At 39.4% G+C, this 21406-nt stretch overlaps 1 protein-coding gene across 1 annotated transcript in view; it reads left to right on the top strand.

Moving 5' to 3' along the window:
• Positions 1 to 7600: 7600 nt before the first annotated feature.
• The window catches only part of LOC139125324 (HAUS augmin-like complex subunit 5), a 106804-nt gene continuing 92998 nt past the window's right edge, over positions 7601 to 21406 (top strand). The window contains exons 1-6 of the mRNA XM_070691423.1: positions 7601 to 7740; positions 12483 to 12705; positions 15329 to 15424; positions 19023 to 19168; positions 19651 to 19810; positions 20368 to 20455. Of these exons, the coding sequence (XP_070547524.1) occupies positions 12539 to 12705; positions 15329 to 15424; positions 19023 to 19168; positions 19651 to 19810; positions 20368 to 20455 (657 nt within the window). The 5' untranslated portion in view covers positions 7601 to 7740; positions 12483 to 12538. The remainder of the gene's footprint in view (positions 7741 to 12482; positions 12706 to 15328; positions 15425 to 19022; positions 19169 to 19650; positions 19811 to 20367; positions 20456 to 21406) is intronic.

Here is a 21406-nt window from a genome sequence, read left to right on the forward strand (position 1 = left end):
CAGTGCGTTCGCCGGGCCCAAGCCATAGCCATTCGTGTATAATGCCAGTCAACATGTAGGCCTATAGGCCTACACTAATATCACGTACAGTGATTCTTTTATTGAATAATCAAGTCGTATATAGATATTCTACATATTAAATACGATTATTATCCCAGCAATGTGCCAAGAGCCTGTGTCAGGGATAGGTTTCTTAGTAAGACATACTACCATTAATCTTAGCAGCTGGTTAGCATGTATTTTTAACTTTGTAATTGAATTTCCAAACAAAATGTTACGCCTATAAGAGCGTTGTCGCTCACACCAAAGTCACTCGAGAGGCCGGGGTCTCAGCTCACAACCGCACCAGCACAGGGTCGGTGTACTGATCGGCTTGGGGTGAATGACCTGGCCGCCATTTGTTATGTCCATGGCACGTGGATTAAAATTCCAAAAGAAAGATCAATAACTAAAAGGAGAAAGGGAACTATCTAAGGTGATAGGCTGATGGCATGCCAAAACAAGAGAAACCATGGCAACTTAAATCATGGCAAACACACGGCAGTGCTGTCTTTAATGATGAACAAGCGTGCTGTGCAACCACACTCAGATTCAAACCATGAAATAACATTATATGTGTGTTCAGCTTCAATTCATAGTGACACATAAGTCAGTTAACGGTCAAGGCTTTTCACCATCGTTCGTATGAATTGTGGTAAGAAACGTAAACGAACACGGTGTTTGACGTGACCGGCTAATGCTGCGGTCAAGGTTATGTACATATTACACACTGTACAGAGATAATAAAGACATCTGTGTGTGTGTGTGTGTGTGAGAGAGAGAGAGAGAGAGAGAGAGAGAGAGAGAGAGAGAGAGAGAGGTGTTCCAACGAGTCACCGAAAGATGCTATATCTTGACATTATCATGATATTTATGTTGATGAATGCGTGGGCAGAAAATGTGTTGACTTCACGTTAAACTGGTTTTGTTTAAACATCAATCACATAGAAAAGCATTGCAGAAGTACCAGATTGGGTAATGACTACCGGTCCGTAAACGTGCAGCGGGTAAATTATTAGCAGGACAGGTGAGACAATTGACGGAAAAAATTCCTAATTTAGATTAAAAAAGTTTGCTGATATCAGAGAAGTGGTATGCCGGTATACAGTATGTAACACGTAATTATCAGTTCAGGTACTGACATGTGGAGGAAACATTACATGTCACCTGCCTGGATGTTTGGTTTATATTTTCGAAGAATTTCATAAACTGAAACCAGTTACACGTTAATTGCAAATAAAGCATCAAAACAACACGAGAAACAGAACTATCACTCGCCTGTTGGAAGTTCAACATCCGATAGTTCGATGTCTATTTTCATTCTAAGAATTTGAATCTTGTGAAACTACGATTCAGCAGAGATTGATTGGTTGATTGGTTCATCGGTTGACTTTACAGAATGATTGAATGATAGAACTGTGAATTTCGGAGACTGCTCTGACTCGGTGAACAAGACTACGTCCAGAGTAATAGAGTAGTACAGTCACCTATCAGCAAAATGCCAACTCGGGGACAGATATTCGGACTCTCAAACTTTTACAATTCTCTTCTGATATACCACTTTTAGGGGTTCATTTTAAAGCTCTTGGTTTAAGAAAACATTTAACCGGCTTAGTTTTTCGAAAATCGAAAATTATATTTTTTTACGTAGAGTTAACACATCGAATGCGGCCATTTTGAATTTTAAATTATCGGTAATCGTGGGTTTCTCTAGTACCAAAATTTGCATGGTGACCCCCGATTTTTATTCTTGATTTAGTAAGAGAATGGCAGAAAGTTTTATGAAGAAAAGTTAGAGCAAAAGTTGAGTCTTTCACTTTCGAGGCGCATACTACCTTAATAGATGAGAAATGTCTAAGTTTATTGATAAAAAATTGCTACCAGTGTTACTTTCCTCGTTGAACGATAATCACCATAGAACGAAATCTGCCAAAGTATCCGCCATGGCTTCAACGTATTGCCATGTGGACTGTATGATTGCAGGTTGTCGTTTAGGTTCCTTCTATGCTAGATTATTTGCACACGTTACTCTTTCAACCATGTGAAGGTATCACGTCCTGGAGAGACAGAGGCGATGCTTGTAATGGCGACAACGTTGACGACGATGACGACAACGACGACGATGATGATGGTGATGACGATGGTGATGATGATTGTGGTGGAAATTATTCTCTGCCGTTAGTTTATGAAGGCTATGGCGATCACGGCAGTCCGGACCAGAAATAGACGGACGTAATGACGATACTCTCGACAAATTGTAATTTTGAGATGATCGTATCTTAACTCAAAAGATTCCAAAGAGACAAGAGTTGTAACTTTGATTATCTCATAGTTATGGTTCTAAAAATCAAACATATTTTCTTATACTTCTCCTTTGTTATACTTATCTATGTTCTCATTCAAAGTATAGCCATTGGACTGAAACCAAGTTGTCAACAAAAACCGCTGGAAATTAAATTAGTTCATATAAGTGGCTGTCTAAAGTTGACAAGTTTAACACTACTAGGCGTTCTGACGTGATTTTTAGAGCGGAACAAGAAACAGAAATTTACAAAAAGGGAAAAAAACAGTAGAATAACTTCCAAACGTTACAGCTAATGGAACTGTAAACAGTGGATTGGCGTTGAAGTATCAAGTAACAAACACTGACTCACAGATATTCAATTCTGTAACAGCTTTCAATAGGTGACAGTGATTGTTCTGTAAGAGATCTCTGGCTAAATATAGAACATGCACAAATGTCGCCATGCCAACCGGGGGCGTATGATCTGCAACCAACTGCTGACGATAACCACAGCCTTGAGCTTAAAGTAGTACTATGCGCCTCGAACAGGAATGAATTAAAACTTTTCCTCAAGCTATCTTCAATGAAAATTTCAACCATACTCTTGCCAAAACAAGAATAAAAATATTGAATCACCGTGCAGTTTGGTACAAGAGAAACGTTACCTGACATTTATGTATATCAATATTTGAAATTCAAGATGGCCGCCATTCCTGTGACGACTCTGTGGTAAAGATTTTAAATCTTCGAAAAAGTAAGACAGGGGAGTTTTTCTTATTCACAGAACTTTAAAATGAGCTCCCACAAGAGGTAGGTCAGAAAAGAAATGTAAAAATTTGAGAGTCCGAATGTCTGTCTCGAGGTGCATTCTCTTACATGTAATGCTAACGATTGGTAGGATGGTTTGGCCATATCAACAAGATTACTATAATGGACAGTGTGGTTTTAGACCACGACCCAGCTCAGGACATGTTACGTTCATAAGCAAGTGCTGGCACGTTTTTGGCGTTGAGAAGTCTGATTTGTAGAGACAGCTGCCAACTTTGCGTGTTGAGTTCTTCTGTTATTAATCGAAACACACATGACATGTAACTATATCGAAACATCATGAGTTAAAATTTAACAGACGCTTGACTTTTGAAAACTTAACTAAGTACTCAATCTTTTTTATTAACTTTCAACTGTGTGACTGAAATTCCCATAAATACACTGTTCTGTCGAAATGTTGAGAAAAAAGTCAACCAGTATAAGATAGGTTGCTCAGAGAGAGAGAGAGAGAGAGAGAGAGAGAGAGAGAGAGAGAGAGAGAGAGAGAGAGAGAGAGAGAGAGAGAGAGAGAGAGAGAGAGAGAGATGTAAATTGGCGGTGCATGACGCGGGATCCGTGTAAGAGGGAAGGGATAGCGTTAATTTTCACGCATTTGAATAGTGCGCTAACATTCTTCAGTATGTGTAGATACGACAGCGTAGTCGACACAGCAACGTCATAAACACCGGTTTTGTTAACTTCCGTGAACTTTTCAGTGACTTATTACTATTTGAACATGTTTGGTAAATAGTTTTGTGATGAAAATCCACTCACTTCTACGACACGCAAAGCCAAGACATGTAATAAAACAGCAATGCTGTCAGAGGTCCCGCCAGATTTTCTCTTGCAGGGTCATTTGGCGACCCTTGTTTTCTTTTATCGGTAGAAGGTCAGTGAACACGCATCGAAACATGATAATCTAGTTTTATAAGCAACATTTAATGCCAAGTATGCACAGAATAAAAAAGTAATTTTGACGATAATTTTTCTCTGCCTTAAGACGATGCGAAGCACCTTTCTCATTAGCTTAGTTCTTTGACGAAGTATTTCTGCCTTCGAAGATTTTTGGCCTTCGCGCATTCCGAAGGAAAAAATATTTCATCTAGGGCTACATTCCCATCGGCAATTCACACTCAGTAAATTCAATTATTTTGTTGCAAAAGGAGGAGGATACTAGGAGTATCAAACAGAACCAAGAAGCGATATCTTCCAAGAACATGTTTTCTAAATTATCTTTCACGGCTTAATTTCGACATCAGAAATTTACAGTCAAGTCGTCTCGGTAATAGCCTAGAATTCTATTCGTCCGCTTGCCTCCGTACCTCCGACCCACTCCCGGTAGTGGGCTGGAGGTACGGAGGCAAGCGGACGAATAGGATTCTAGGCTATCTCGGTAACCGACATCTCTGAATGAAAAGGGCAAAAAGGGGCAGAGAAGTAAACCTACAGGCAACACATAACAAACAAAATTCACCCCGATCCTGCTCTCTCTAAATTTTTCATCTTTGCTTTTGCTCCACACACAGTGAAACTACTTTTATACAAATTATTTATGTCATAGACGCCCATTATCATTTAGCCTTCACTCAAGAGGCACGACTTTCCCTGAAAAAGTGCTTCTGTCACGTGACGGTTGCGCACCGTTCGCCCTTAGTCTATTGCATACAGTGGCTTTCTATAATGCACACTTGTGCCGTTCAAATTATACATGTATACACAACCTCTCAGTTGGTTTTCTGAAGGTCTAGTAGTCCGATATGCGTTACCAATTCAAATTATACTGTATAATACTTCATAAAACGACATCGATCCTAGGTACTCGGTGTGCAAAGAGACAAAACAAACAACCAAATGGCAACGCTGCCCTTGCCACAGGAAACCAACCAGAAGTATCACTGATCCGATCACGCAAAAACCACAAACAATATGGAAGCAAACGAGCTATTATTGTATTACCAATGAAAATGTCGAGAGAGCAGAGACGCGACGTCGAGCCTTATGGCGCGCGAACTGATGAACGCAGACGAGTTTCGGCAATAATTGAACCGAGGCGCGCAGTAGAGTTATCGTAACTTTAATCGGCTGTTATCTGTGGAACAGAGACTACAAGGCTGGTAGTTCATATCTGAAGTCACTACAAATTATCCTTTACAGCTGCCAAACTCCTATCCCCGTTACAGTCTTCATCATCTGTCAGATGGTGTTAGTCAAATACATCTCCCAACAAAGAGAAACTATTTATAAACAACATAAATCATTTGGGTTATCAGGACACATGTTACCTATAAAGCGATAGATGTCAGCAAAATACAGGCCGGGTTGACTTGGTTAAAACTGTCCGAAACCGAAATCTGGGCATAGTTCGACACTGTCGTAATACTTTGCGCCTGCACTTCATATGCGCATGCGCAGATGATGTAGCGCGATGTTGGGACTCGCATCCAATTAGAGTGCGTGGGCGGAGAGATTAAGTTTCAATGGACAAGAAAAGAAAAGATCGCTAAACTATTGGTAGACCAACGACCCGTGTTACAAAACCACTGACGAAACCAGAGCGGTGCGAGCCTTCTATTGCTGTAAATTAGACACGTGGGCGGAGATGGATTATTTTTGCAGAATATTCGTCATTATCGAAGTCGAGACGATCGTCTGGTTTTGGCAGTCTAGTGACCTGTGGATTGTGAGGCAATGTCTAGTCACTGTGTTTTTCAGACATCTCTCCATCGACACTAATATTTGTGTCTGAAATTATTGAATTACCGTCTCGTTTTTGAAGGTGTTCGTTTGAGACACACTATCTCGACCCCATTTCTCTGTACCCTGAGTCCGTTTTTACGTTTTGCTCGGCCGCTGAAGGACAACTGTGTACTTGATATTATTCGTGTGAAAACAGTTTCAAATCGCTACTTTATGGTGACCAGCCAACAAGCTTCCAAATTAGTTTTCTATTTTTGTAAGTTTTGCACTTCCACTTTTGATGTTGGATCAGCGTTGCGTGGACTAGTTTAGTGTAAATAAAGTAAAAGCTGTCTTTCGATATTGTGACATGCCCATGGGACTTGCAAGGCCGTTTTCTCGTGCAAAAATAAATATCCATTATTTCACGCGCCTAATACTTTTCAATTTTGCCAAGCTTGTGATCTAGCAACACAGCATGACACGTTTCTTCAATGCTCGCGACAACTTGAAACTTATCTAACTATTGATAAACTCTTCACAATTTATTCAAAAACCAAACGGCCGCGTTCATACACATTTTAACTTTTGTCATTTGCTATTTAAGTCTTCGAAGGGTCGAAACAAATGCGGTAACATTTTTGAAAGTTGAACTTTTTAATGTCCAGTTTACATAGCATTCATATACATCCTTGACATACGTCGTAAAAAGTCAGCAAAAGGGAGTTTTTAACGTTTTGTCTTGTCACGAACTGTTTAGCCTAGAATCCTATTCGTCCGCTTGCCTCCGTACCTCCGACTAGGGAGGTACGGACGGATAGGATTGTAGGCTACGAACTGTTATATGCCTAGGTGTTTTGTGATTTTCCAAAATCATTTGGAATTGGCCCGTTCGCATAACATCTCGGAAAGTCATTACAAACCTGTGATTTTGAGTGTCTGATTTGACGAGAGTTAGTTCCTCTTATTTCACTTTTGGTTTAGTTGTAGACCAGACTTAAATTAATATTCAAAAATCCCAAGTATTGTACAGAGTTATCCAGACTTCCTTGCATGTATCATTGCTTGGAATCGTGCAGGGTTGGAATGGGATAAGTTAAACGGTGCAACAGATATGGAAAGCTGGTTGAGTCGGAGATCGTGTCGTACTACTTGTACTCAGGCCAGGTGGATATATGGCAAAAAAAGTCGGTCGGGATAATCTGAGAAAGAACTAGTTCATGAGTACGAACGACAGTGAATTGGAATATAATGGTTCTCTCCGCTTCGAAGGTGGATAGAGGGACTGTGGTTGGATCAAGCGAGACACTTTTTCTCTCGGCCTCACTGCCAAGGGTCTTTAATGAGGCCACGGGACAAATTTCACGACTGACCACTGGAAAAGGGCTTCTGTTTATTTCTGCCAAGTTTGTTCACCTGCCTACCAAATATTTTCCACGACAGTCTGAAAAGAACATAAAGCCGAAAATACGACATACTTAGTTTCTAGACGGCGGCATCGGAGGAACTCCGTGAGACGAGACAAGACGGGGTCACTAGACAGTCTCGATCGCTGTCTGATTTTTTTTTTCGGACGGGCCGAAATGATTCAAATAGCCCGAGTTGCCCTTGGCACTAATTTCCAAATATGGAAAGGCTGACGTGTCCATCATGTACGGAGCTATTGTCCAACTGCGATGACATCATCACCAGCATACTAATTTATTGGGAAATTCCTTCCCGTTGAGTAATTACAATACTCGGGACATATTGACTAACTATAGAGGGCGCCGTAACAAAGTGACAGAATTTTTGTGTTGGGAAGAAAAAACGAACAAACGAAAGCAATAATCATGGCGGCAAACTCGAAACCACAACAAAATTAGGCAGTATTAGTATTCGGCTACGTCCTGAAGTTGTCTCACACACTGTCTGTCTTGCTTAAGGAGAAAATTGTGAGTAGCTTGGTGATATACAAAATGATTAGGATTTTTAAGTGAAGTTTTCGTATCCTACTTTCGCGTGCCCTCCGTAATTGAAGTCCCATCCCACAGTGTCGAGGGGGACTGTCATCTGACGTTCTGCCGTTTGCTGAGTGAAAAAGATCATGGGTGTAAAAAGGAGACATCCATGGTAAGACTGAGGTAGCACAAACACCCGAGGAAACAAATTGTGCATGTAACTCCCGTTCATCATTCCGTGGAGGTGTGTCCCCCATGGTTCCACAAACCCACAGTTGCATGTGCGTCGGTGGCTGTCTCCAAGGTCGAACCCCATGCACTCGCATAGGCGTTAATGATTTAGTCTTGCCTGGCCCAAAACCTTCACACTTCTAAATGAAAACGCAGATGAGAAATTTTAATACCTCGCTGCTAGCTCTGCCTGCAGTGTCAACAGTGTGTTGTCGTTGGCTAGCACCTACGCCTACAATGCGTGGCCTGTCGCAAGGAGGTATGGACTGCCTCCTTTTAACAACAGCATTCAGCAAGCTGGCTCGCTGCGCACTGTAGCCTCACCGTTACCACAGTCCCTCGTGGGCTATTCAGCTCTGGGAGGTTCCCAGACACTTCGCACCAAAACCACTTCGCACCATACCATCTCGTCCCATACCATTTCGCACCAAAACCACTTCGCACCAAAACAGGGTCCTACTAATTACTGCCCGTGACTGCCCGTAGCTGCCCGAGGACTGCCCGAGAACTGCCCGAGCACTGCCCGAGGAAAAAGTGAGCCAAATTTCGCCAATTTTAACACTAGGCCAATAGGTTCAGTTTATATCATGCCCAGCCAACCAAAAATATCATTGATTTGGCGTTAACCTGATGTTTTCTCCGGCGGTTTTTGAAACTCTGAAGACGGCCCCGCTCGAAGGACATCCGCCAGCTTGATAGTGAGATCATACCATTTAGTCCGAGAGGTGGTACAATAACCTCGCCGAGTGCGTACAGCTTGATAGCCTACCACCCCTTGCACTGAATGGTATGATCTCACAATCAAGATGGGGACGTCTTTCTCGTCGAAAGCCCGGCGTCTTTCGGGTTCTAAAGCCGCTAAAGAAAACACTAAATAAATTATATTTTTGGTTAGCCAGGCATAATATAAGTTCAAGCTATTGGCTTAGTGTTAAAATTGGCGAAATTTGGCCTACTTGCTCCTCGGGCAGTCCTCGGGCAGTTCTCGGGCAGTCCTCGGGCAGCTACGGGCAGTTACGGGCAGTAATTAGTAGGACCGCGAAAACAACCTCGTACCAAAACCACTTCGCCCCAAAAGTCATGTCCCCAAACCACTTTGCCCAAAACTTATCGCTAACTGGTAAAGCTGAAAATAACCACCTTTCTGTCATCCCGGGACTGAAATCTTGAAAGTGTACGCATTTCGCGAAATTGACATCGTGCAATTCCGCGCAAGGCACCTGAGTTGTAGCATTTGCGTGTTTTTATTTTCTTATTCTATCGTTTATGGTTTCATGCAACAATAAATGGTTCGTGGTAGCCAAAATGTCCTAACACATTAATGCTTCCAAGTTGTAGGTAAAAACAACCTTATGATACGTCGTAACATCGTTGTTTCAGGACGAGTTGACGGTACTATACTTTGGGCGAAATGGTTTAGTACGATGTGTACTTGGGCGAAGTGGGGTTGGGCGAAGTAGTAATTGGGACGAGGTGGTTTTGGTACGAAATGGTTTTGGGACGAAGTTGTGTGGGGCGAACTGGTTTTGGTGCGAAGTGTCTGGACCCCCCCTGGGACTATTCGCCCCATAGACGAGTGTACATAAGCGAGAACAAACCCAAGTCAGGAAATGAAATGGCTATTTTGTATAGGGATTGTGCCACCATGTCATCTTCGACGTTCGATTTTACTGTGAAAAGTAGCAAGTTCATCTATCATGTAACCGTCGACCGTTCCCTATCATTCTCAACATACATACCTGGTACTTAATTTGCTTCACAAACGCTCGTTTCGTGTGATTTTCGGCCGAATTCGACGGACACATCGCTAAAACATAAGGGTGAGCAACATTCCGGTCACCTCACAGTGGACGTTGGGCACCTCCACTTTACTGACGTTAGCGCCGCGTACCAATGAGGGGTGACTGGAAGGTTGTTCATGCCTTATGTTTTGGCGACGTGTCTTCTGAAGTCGGCCAAAAATCACACGAAAATTCATACCTGATACTTCATCTGCTTACAAAATGCTCATTTCGTGTGCTTTTCGGCCGAGTTCGAGAGACACCTCGCCAAAACATAAGCGTGAGCAACATTCCAGTCATCCCTCATGGGTAGGCGGCGCCAATGTCAGTAAAGTGGAGGTACCCAAGAGGTGCCCGGAATGTTGCTCACCCTTATGTTTTGACGATGTGTCCGTAGGTCAAAGGTAACAAATTCTCAAAAATAATATTGTAAAAATCTTCTTAATACTATCATGGCTTAAGACCTAGATATTTGAAACATAGCAACCTTATCGTATGGTCTACAAAATTAATGTACAGAATTTTGATTGATCAATTTTAATGTTACAATTTTACGCACAGTGTGATTTTGAAAAATACTGGCCCTCCCTCCCTATAATTTCTCTCGAGTCCCTTTCTGCATATGCCCCTTGATGTAGAATTCGTAAACACACATTCGCTGGTCACCAGTTCATGCATTTAGAAGGCGGCGTTGAAGCCCTAATGTTGATTTATCCATGAAAATGAATCAGTGAATTAAATTGGAGTGTAAATGCACCTATTTCCAGCTTAACATGCTAAGCGTGCATCTTGAACTTAGGCTCGCGGCACGCGGCACGTGGCAGGTGAATTAGGCTTACCCCAGAACCAACATGCCTGATCATTTACCAACTCGCCCGATTCCAACTCGCCCGATACTAACTCGCCTGATACCAACTCGCCTGCAACCAACTCACCTTATACCAATTCACCCATTGTTTGAGATGTACATGTAGCAATAATATATCTTGTGTTATAGATTCCACACGCTTTGTGTTGTAAAGTTTTACGAAGTTGATAGGCCCTGCGCATTCGTCAAACTGCTTTTCTTCCACCTAAATGAAAAACGTGTCGTTCTTCCATGTAAAAATTACCAAAAAGTTCAAATAAGTCATATATTTAACATTTTTACACATTAACGAAAGCCATCATACACGATACCATATCATGCTAGCAATGGCATTGCATTAGCCTTGTCCAGTACATGTATCATGTTCTATACATGTATTTTGGCCGATTGTCCTTGTCGATTTCAAGTATCTTGTGTCGTGCATATCACATTGTTTTTTATGTCCATGGTCTGACAGACCACATATTCGTCTATCTGCACATGGAGACCGTGGTCGGATGTTCTTTTGATGCATGACCACCGGTTATTGATCAGAAATATCAGAGTTCAAATTAACTGGTGGTCATGCGTCAACTCAGCTGTGGATCACACATAATGACAAATAAGGACTGGTATGGATATTTATTATAGTGACATTTGCACTCGCAGCTCTCCGCTGCAACTGTGACAAAATACAAAATGCAAAACTGTAAAAAATACAATACGTGCAATACGTGTAAGCCCACACAGGCTTACAGGTCACTTAAAAGCAGTAAAATGCGATAAATTAGCGCTGGTGATACAAAAAAGTGACTATAAGGACTATAAGTTGGGACACTGTGGGAATATTGTGTCCAAAAATTAGTCTTGCTTGTGTAAAGTTTGGTTTACTGGTCCTTGGAATACTGTCACTTCATAGCCCTGGATGGCATGACCTTTGACCTATGAGACACTGCTCTGTTTTATCCGAGGAAGATTCTGTGCATTTAATGTCAACAGACCAATAGCTCTTTGTCTTTGTTTCATTGCATTTTATTTGATTTTTCATTGTTTAAATTGAGTATGTAGTCACTGTGTCAGTTCATGTCAACAATTCAGCACAGCCTACTGTTCAACAGTCTCTAGCTGAAACTTTATTATAATCATGTCATCAATTTACCAGTATCACCAGTTTCTGATGGTTTTTGATTGTGATGTGATGCGTTCACAGTATATACAATGAATTCAAACACATGTTGATCATGTTATGGCCTCAGTTACAAACAAAATGATGAAAGACTGCCTACTGTACTCTGAGTTTTGTGGTTTTCTAACACAGCATTCAGCTCATTTGCATGAATGCCTGCTTGATAACAGAAATAATATCATCATTTCTGTACGTTTTGTCAAAAATCTTTCAGCGATTTTCGACATGCTGACCATCTTAAAATATGTGATCATGTGATGAGAGTTTCATAATATTGTCACCCAGCAACTCTGACTTTTCATAATATTTACATTATCTTTGCTTTTTTATGTCAATTAGGAGTTCTTGTTCTACTCCCTAAAGCATGTTGAAATACCAACTATTTAGCTTGCCGTAACATTGTCTTTATGTGAAAAATGTAAGTGTTTAATATATGTAATTTTATTTTATTACCAGAATGCACTGGACAACAATAACAATACAGTCTATACATGTGCAGGCTGAGTTGATAAGCTGAATATCTCAACATGCTTTGGGGAATACACCAAGAAACTGTAGTTGATAAATAAAAACATAAAAGTTAAAAAATTAAAAGTTACAGTCATTGACCCTTTCATTAAATTTGAAATAATTCTCTTTATTCCAGATATGCTTGACGTCTGTCTTTGATTCCAGTGTCTGTTTATTCCAGATATGCTTGACGTCTGTCTTTGATTCCACTGTCTGTTTATCGGTGAAACAGTAACGATGAAGAAACAGACAAGAAGACCACAGAACAATGGATGCGACACTGCTTCACTTGGCAGTGTCAGCCCTGAACAACTAGCAGCTCATTTGCATAGATGGAGCAATGAAGAGATGGGTTTTCAGACACATCAGGGACAGCCTGCGCCGACAATAAAAGATCTGGAATGGTAAGTCCTCCGGTAACAGCTCTTGACAGTTGTCATTGACGGCCTTTTTTTCTGTTTTGTTCTCTTTTATTTTCTTGCTATGCTTCTACTGGAGGGCATCAATATCTATATGGCCTTCAGTGGCTGTTGAGGTCTCTATTCCTCATTAGAATTCAATGCGTAGGTGAGAGCTGTAATCCCCTTAGAAACGCTATTCATACAGTATGGTTTACTGATGTATACACACTATGAAATCATTTACAGTCAGTTCCATGGATTATGATGAAAATTTCGCAAGAACCTCTCTTTCACTGTTTTCAATTTGTTAATAAGCATCAAGATATAACACATTATTATCACCATGCTTTGTTTTTCACACCAGCTTCCTTCATTCCATCACCATAGAACAGCCGTTGATGAGCTGAAACCATCAATAGTATTTGTTTTTGCTGTTACAAAAGCTCTATGCCCAAAATACTTTTGATTCAGCACTGATACATTCTTTTCCCAGTCTATTATTTTATTATCAGCACCGCACTCTAATGTCTTAATATGATTTTTAGAGCTGTTTCAAACAAAGTAAAACTTTAAATGTAACAACTTGTGATTTAACTGTCAATCAGTTTTTGTGCAAGATTGAAGAATATTTGACCCCATTGGATAAGCAACATGCACACAGTAAGTGAGACTACCCACAATTCCCCTTGATTTGTGCACTCAGACTTTATTTGCTTAAGGCTTCTACAATTTTTCAGTTTCTGAATAATTTGAAACTTAGAATTTAATTTAAGGATTATTGGTTAAAACTATGTTCCAAAATTACTGATTTCGTTTAAAATTCAAGAGTAAATTGATTGAGAAATTCGATGTTTGAAGGTGCTGAAAATTGTAAACTTGTCAAGGTAAAGTTATCAGCAACTAAGATGGTCTCATCAGACCACTTGTCAGACATGTTAATTTCTTTTGTCACGAACATTAAAAAAATCAATATCCTTTCTTTTGCCAACACAGATGCAACTTATTCCCTCAGTTTCCTTGAAAATATTGTGTATGGCTGTCAAAATCTATGTTGACGAAATTACGAAATTTCTACTCCTCCATCGAAAAGGGGTTTGTCTTCCCATTATTTACAGTGGGAAATCAGAAAATTGTGATTATCAAAACTATATTGTCAGAATTTTGAGATATAGATCGAGCTGTTCTGTGTATAGAAGAAATTTGCTTCAGTTCAGTGAGTGATCTCTGTGTGTGCCGATCATGGAGAATTGTGGGTAGCCTCACTTACTGTGATGCAGCCACTTGATCGGTTATGTCAGATTGGTTAAGTGGCATATTTACAGCAAGTTAAGGAGTCTTAGTCTAGGGCTCTGTTCTCTATGATTTGCTGCTTGGAAATAATTCAATAAGAATAATGAGTCTCTGCCAACCATTTGTCTAACAGCTTCCGAGACGCTACACATTAACCCCTATTAGACTGTGTCACAAATCAACACAATACTAAGGGGTCCTTTTGTTGTGGCCTACAGGAGGGCCCACTAAGAGAGCTTGATTATTTTGACTATTGTGAAACCTGTTGAAACCGAACCCTGTCTAAATTGGAAACCTGTCTAAACTGAACCTTTTTCCAAGTCCCATTCCAACAAAACTTTATGTTTAAAGGACCTCTATAAACTGAACACCTCTTCAAACCAAACAATTTTCTCAGTCCCTGAACGGTTCAGTTTAGACAGGTTTTACTGTATATTTGTAAGGAAGATTTTGCTCAGTAGTGTTCTTTGGGTTTATATCCTTCAGTTGAACTCTGACAGTATCACAGCAATTTAAGTTCAGGGGATACCGATAGATTCAAATCGCAAAGTAATCATTTCAAGAGGGTATTTGGTATTCAAGACAAAGTGATTTTATTATTATTTAATGTACAATTGAGGACATGACAATGGAGAATTGATCATATAAATGTCTGGTTGCCAGCCTGAGATGTTTTGTCAAAGAAATGCAAGCGATGCAGATAAGTTTTAAAAATATGATTTCATATGTATCTGTGAATTTAGTCCAAACCATCTGACTGTATCTGAGAAAGCTTTCTGTGTCACCAACTTGTCACCAAGCATGAATTTTGACTTTGCCAAAAAATCTATGCTTATCCCTGATGCTTGGGACAAAGTTTCCATTCTACTAAAAGTTGCACACCATTGACCCTAATCTTTTCAAGTTCATATACTGCTACTAGCTGAAGTTGGTTAAAACCAGTGACACATAACAGATCCCTTATGTTGCATCTCAACAAAAGTTGAATATTTGAAGGCAACGGAATACCTTGAAACTGTAAATTTTGTTTTTAATGACGTCCAAGCTTGCAATAACATACCAAGCAAAGAAGTGAAAATTCCTATTGATCTAGCTCAATACAACTTTTTACTGACTTGGCAGATTGGGAAGTCTGGCAGGATTAGGGTTGAGGTTAAAAGTGACTGATAGTGTACAACTTTGATCAGGAATATATAGGGATATTGCAAGCATTAGCAATCCAGTGTGCGTTGAATCTGTCACCGTTGCATTAATAAGATTAATACCATTCAACCAAGAGTATGATTTTTTTTGGTATGATGATATTGATATTTGATGGCATTTATTTGGATTGTAGGATATGTCGGGGAAACATGATGGATATATGGAAGTATGTTCTGACCAATGTTCACTCAAGACAAACTGTTCAGAAGATTAAAGGAAATCTTGCAATGTATCCTTGACACACAAACTAATATTTTAAAAAACAAATAACTCTTATTGATATCATAATTTACTATCAACTGTTGTAATTTTATCTTGTTTTTCTATTAAATTCATGTGATGGCATTCTCTTACTAACCCTAACAAGACTGAGACAGTATTAACCCTTTGAGTGCCAAAGTCAATTTTTGTCCCCTTTTTGAACAATTTTTTTCCCTGATTTTTGCCAAAATTTTGATAAAAATCTGTAGGCAATGTAATGTGATATACATTTGGTCCAAAATTACCCGAAAGCTTACAGAAAAATTCATGAAAATTGGTAAAATGTTGCACTAAAATTTTGATGGGGAAAATTACAGCACTCAAAGGGTTAAGTTACACTTTGAACGATTGTGTTTGGAAAAAATACCCATTTCAGGGATATAAATTATAAATGTTGTCATGCTTAGTCGTGTTTTTGAAACAGGATGCCTTGTGTGTATGTGTGTAGTGTGTATTGAAAGAAAGCATCCGTCAGTTTTAACTATGGTTCCAGTGTAAGTAGATGTGGTGTGTCTCTTGCAGTCTTTGCTGTCTTTGGCCAATTGTATTGGATGTTCCTATCAGTTATTAGCTTGCTTGAGGTGCAGACCTTCCCATTCTTCCTATTCTAGCCATCTTCATCAAATTGAAGAGTGCTAGTTGTATGCATCTAAACTTTACAGAGTGTTAAGGATATACAGAAAAACAGCTCTGTCAAAGTATTTTGACACTTTGGTTCTGAAGGTATCAAGTGTTTTGGTTACTTGAAAATGAAAACCACTTATGTACGACTACAAGCTAGATGGCAAAATACTATAACCATCAGAAAAATATCTGGGATATATTTTGACATCTGAACTTGATTGGCACGATAATATTTTGTAACAAAGCTAACAAAACTCTTGGTTTCTTTTGCTGGAAGGAATGTTGTATTTGTTTATTGAGTTCGTGACTGATACATAAAATGTATTTTTTTTCCTTGATGTGAAAGAACTGATAAAAACTGACTGTGTACTTTTGATGTTGTGAGGGGACAGCTGTACAAATGCTCAACCCATCTCCTTTCATTCTTTAACTTCATAATCAGGTGACTGAGTACCTTTGACCCATGACCTATGACCTACAACCCTTCTGTGCATTTCCATGTATAGGTTTATAATATCAGCATATCAGTGAAAGAGGGTCATAAATTGTTTATTGCTGTTCGTAAAATTTTCATTTGCTTTGTATTTTACATGCCATAGCTTGATGTTTAAATGGGTTTCTAAAGTCGTTCGACGTCACCATGCGAATGCCATGGAAAACCAGATTTGTTTCAGCGCGTGACCTTGTGGAACTTAGCCTACAACTTTCATGTTTATTCTTACTCTGAACCAATAATTCTGTGTTACCTTTCCCACTGTGATGGGAAATGAAAGTGAGGCTACTGCGTTTTCCATATAGTTTTGATACTTCTTGTAACTAAGGGAGTTCAGATTCTTTCCCCTGCTAATGTGCAGCATGCTTGGAAGGTTATATCTGATTGGTTAATTGTCACTATTCACAGCAACTTAGGGTGTCTATTTGTATTATCGAATTATAACGATCACATTCAGCCAACCAATTTGATAACAGCTTCTGAGATGCTGCACATTAGGCCTCCTCTCTTTCTGCAGTGTTCACCAGTGTTCTCAAAAAATAGTTACATGTGTGGGTCTGGATATCATCTGATGTCTGATATAAAAGAACCCTTCCCAACAGTCATTGACATTTTTGTTCAACCATAGACATAGACCTTAAGGTCTATGGTTGAACTCACTCTTTCAATGAAAATGACCAAGTAAGTAACATTCAAATGAATTTAAATCTTTGTGTAACACCATTTAGTCCACATTTGTATGACAGCTCAGTCAAATACAGAAATATGCTGGTCTGGCACAATATAACCGCATCTGTTCAATATTTGACCACCCTCGATTTGTGCAGTGTTTCATCTAGAGAGGGGGATGGGGGGATTCCTCCTCTGTTGACATGTTGGCACTCCCTAGTAATTTGTCAAGGGGGACCAGCCCCCATGAAATGTTGCCAGTCACACCTTAGAGATACAAGTAGAACACATGAACTGGTGCAATCCCCCCTGAATTTTCTGGTAAAGGCAGAAAACCCCCCCTGCTGCTGATGCCATCCTGGATGAAACACTGTTTGTGCACTCATTTTTAGCTGTCTAATACATCCACATGAATACACTAATCAGTGTGTATGAAACCTAGCCTGGGCTAATGTTGTTTGTCAGTGCCTGATGTGTCCTGTTGCTATGGGAGACGTCCATTTCATTGTCACTAATGGTCAGTTGTAATTGAAGATTTCCTGATGTATCAGGTTGCTATGGGAGATGTTCACGCCATTGTAACAAATGGTCAAATTTCTTGCCTGGAGACAAATGGGTCATTTTACAGAGGTTATATGCCAACCACTGTCAACAATATAGCTGTTTTTACCAATACTTTGTTTTCAGAAGCTGTGCAATATTTAAATACAGACAAAATTGCACTTATTATATATTAATGCTGCCAAATTTGTTTTCTGCCTTCTGTCATTTAGGAGTGATAGAGTGTGCTGTATTAAATGTGATAAGGATCATTTTGGAAAATCAAAGTTTTAGACATGTTGTATATTGATTCAACATAAATATGGAAAGTGTATAAAAATGGGACCTCCCCCAGCCAATGTATCCCCAGTGATTTCTGATAGCACAGCGACCAAATTGTATAACTTTACACAGTGTTTTTGCTAAGGTTGGGGAATATTGGTAAATTATTTGGGAACCCTGGTAACATTTCTTCCGTCCCTTAATCTGATTGCATTGATATACCAAGGGGAGCCCTGGTAAAATGACAGGGGAACCCCAGTAACATTTACTGGTGTACCAGCCTGAACAAAAACACTGATATAATTAATTGTTATGTCAAAGAATTTGTATTGTTTTACCAAAATTAAAAGGTAGCGGCCACCATGCTTCTATTGCTGTATGGAGAACACTGCGTTCTAACCAGAAGATACCCACCTATGACGTAACTCTATGACAATACTCCTTTTTTCAACATAAATGGGTCAATAATAGCACATAAATTGTTTTCCTTTGTTTCTGTGACATTAATTTAGATTACTTTTCTTCAATTTACATGTATTTGCAGATAGTTTTGTTAAATTTTCATCAAAACAACATTGAACTTTACTAATGTACAAGTGATAACCTCTTGTATGTACAGTGAAACCTGTCTATATCGAACCCTGTCTAAACTGCAAACCTGTCTAAAGTGAACCCTTTTCCATGTCCCATTCCAATGGAACTCTATGTTAAAAGAACCTCTATACCCCAGACACCTCTCCAAACTGAGCAATTTTCTCAGTCCCTGAATGGTTCGGTTTTGACAGGTTTCACTACATGTTCCAAAGCTAACTGGACCCTGCTTTCAGCTAGTTTATGTTCCTGACCTTTGGAGAGTGTTTTCTTGGCAATGCTAACACAAACTTCCTTTTCAAGAGACATGATAGAATCTTTTGCATACACACTTTGCTTGTGTGATTTCCCTGACCAAAACACAAAGACACGGCAAAGGTGACTATTGCCAGCACAGAGAAGAACTTGTCAGAGAACTGAGAGAGTTGGAAGCGGAGGTGAACATTTCAGTGAGAGATGTCAAAGTGTTACAAGGTGATATACAGAGAATGGAGAAAGATATCATGAACACAGGTGTGTGGATATACTGTTAAAACAAAATCAAAAGAGAATTGTCATTCAAAGTACAAAATGTATCAGAGTATACTTGGGTGATGAAAAATTGCCGTGAATGAAATAAAGTTATAATGTTTTACTTGATCGTTCTGAAATATATGCTCGTACTATTTATATGTGTGGATTGACTGAGACATCATGGCCAAGCTTGAATACGTCGACTTGAATTTTATTTGTTGATCCCTCATGACTTAAGGAATAAATATACAATTTACAGGATAGCCCCATATATCCCCTGACTCTGATCTAAAAAATTAAAGTTTTATATCCAATAAAGAACTTATGACATTGCTCATCAGGGGCCTGCAACTTCAAAGCTTTCATACATTTGGAATTGTGTTGAATTTGATAGAATTCCTAGCTGTTTTTACCCAACGAACAATAAAAGCTGTATTGGTAGTATGGTTGTATTTCCATTGATGCGTGGTGTTCATTTACAGAGAGGGAGTATCAGCAATACTGTGATGGCGTTCGTCAAATGAAACATCAGACAACACTATTGTCAGCGTATTCTGGTCAGTGTAAGGGCTCAGTTGAAAAGTATGATGCATACAGCGCTGAGATGAAAGAAACAACTGACAAGTACGACAAACAGAGGAGGTAAGGTCAGAGAAATAGCGCTGATTGTGACTGTTAGGATTGTTTCTTATACCCATCCTGCCAAGTTCAAATGTCAACATCAGGTCAAGTTGGTTAGAACTTATGGTGCATAACATCTGTCCCGTACATTGCAGTTTAAAAAAAGACCTAAACATTTGAAAGTCCTTAGTCCATAGTTCAGAATTGGGAAAAAACTTGTTTGTTTTACACCAGTGACAACTTATGTAGCCTGCAATCAGGGCTCTTGATGAAAATAGTCTAATGTGATATCATTGGCAATGGTTTATAGAAAATTTGAAACATGAGACATAGTGGTGATGGACAATGATGGCCGTTGCCATAGTGATAGCTACTGTGATGGGCAATGATGGCCATTGCTATAATGACAATGATGATGTACCGAATATGATGTTGTATTCTGTGTGAAATAACAAAAATGAAGTAAAATGTTAATAATTTTTTGGAAAGTATAGTGCATTCCGTAAAGTATATATAGGAGGCAGAAATTCAACTGTATATGGTTTAACTTCTTACATTCTGCATTATTCTTGTTACAGCAAATCATACACAGATACTCTGTACTTCACCAAACAGACATCAGAGGATGTTGAAGATAATGGAGCAGCTCTGGAGACTGCATGTGGGGTATGTATTGAATATTGTAAATCTGTATGTGGGGTATTAGCTGTATGCAGTGGGGTTGGCTGCGTCTATGCGGCCCATCAAAAGGTCAACCCACCACGGACAGCTGCGGGTCGTCTCGTAGGGAAAATCGGTGAACAACCCAACTTGGGTCAGTACTTTTAACGGTAAAAACCAAAGTGAGTGTAATTCAGTAAAATGACCTATACCTGCCTGAACTCGGATTATTGCTCATTCCCTTACTCCTTTTGTGAATAAAGTCTCTCCTTAATTTACATATTTAGGAGTATTCAAAATTTTCACTCCGGTAGCAGACTTTGTCCCCTCACTCTAACGCATGACTTTCTCATTAGCATATCAGTAGGTCTGAGTGAAAATCTTGAGTATTAATTGAAAAATCAGCCTAAATGTGTAAAGGAAGCAGAGATTTTGTACACAAAAGGAGTTAAGGAATGAGCAATGCTGTGTATGGCAGGGTTGACCTTTTGATGACCCGCATAGATGCTGCTGACCCCACCACAGACAGCTGTGTTTCCACAGCTTATGTGGGATATGTATGGAATATTGTGACTCTGGAGACTCTACGTGGGGTATACATGTATATGGATGTAGCAATATTTAACTGTACATGCCATGTTGACATGTTAAATACACGGTATTTGTAGGCAGAGAATGAAGCTGTGGTTGATAAACAGAACAAAATAATGCCATGTTAAAGTTTGCTCAGTATTTGTAAAAAAAGAAAACAATTAAATACAGTAATCTAATACATGACCCAGCACGGTGCAGTTTTAAGTTGTGGCATCTTCACCAATAGTTGTTGTAACACTTATTGTATAGTGAAATTGAACTCTTTCCAAGTTTCACTTCAAGTTTCTGTGCATTGACCAACCATTCTATCAAAACTTGGTGTGGATGTACAAAAGGTTAGCTGTGAAGGCTTTGATTGTGAAA

The sequence above is a fragment of the Ptychodera flava genome (assembly GCF_041260155.1).
Source record: "Ptychodera flava strain L36383 chromosome 3 unlocalized genomic scaffold, AS_Pfla_20210202 Scaffold_25__1_contigs__length_14229661_pilon, whole genome shotgun sequence".
In the NCBI taxonomy this organism is placed as follows: Eukaryota; Metazoa; Hemichordata; class Enteropneusta; family Ptychoderidae; genus Ptychodera; species Ptychodera flava.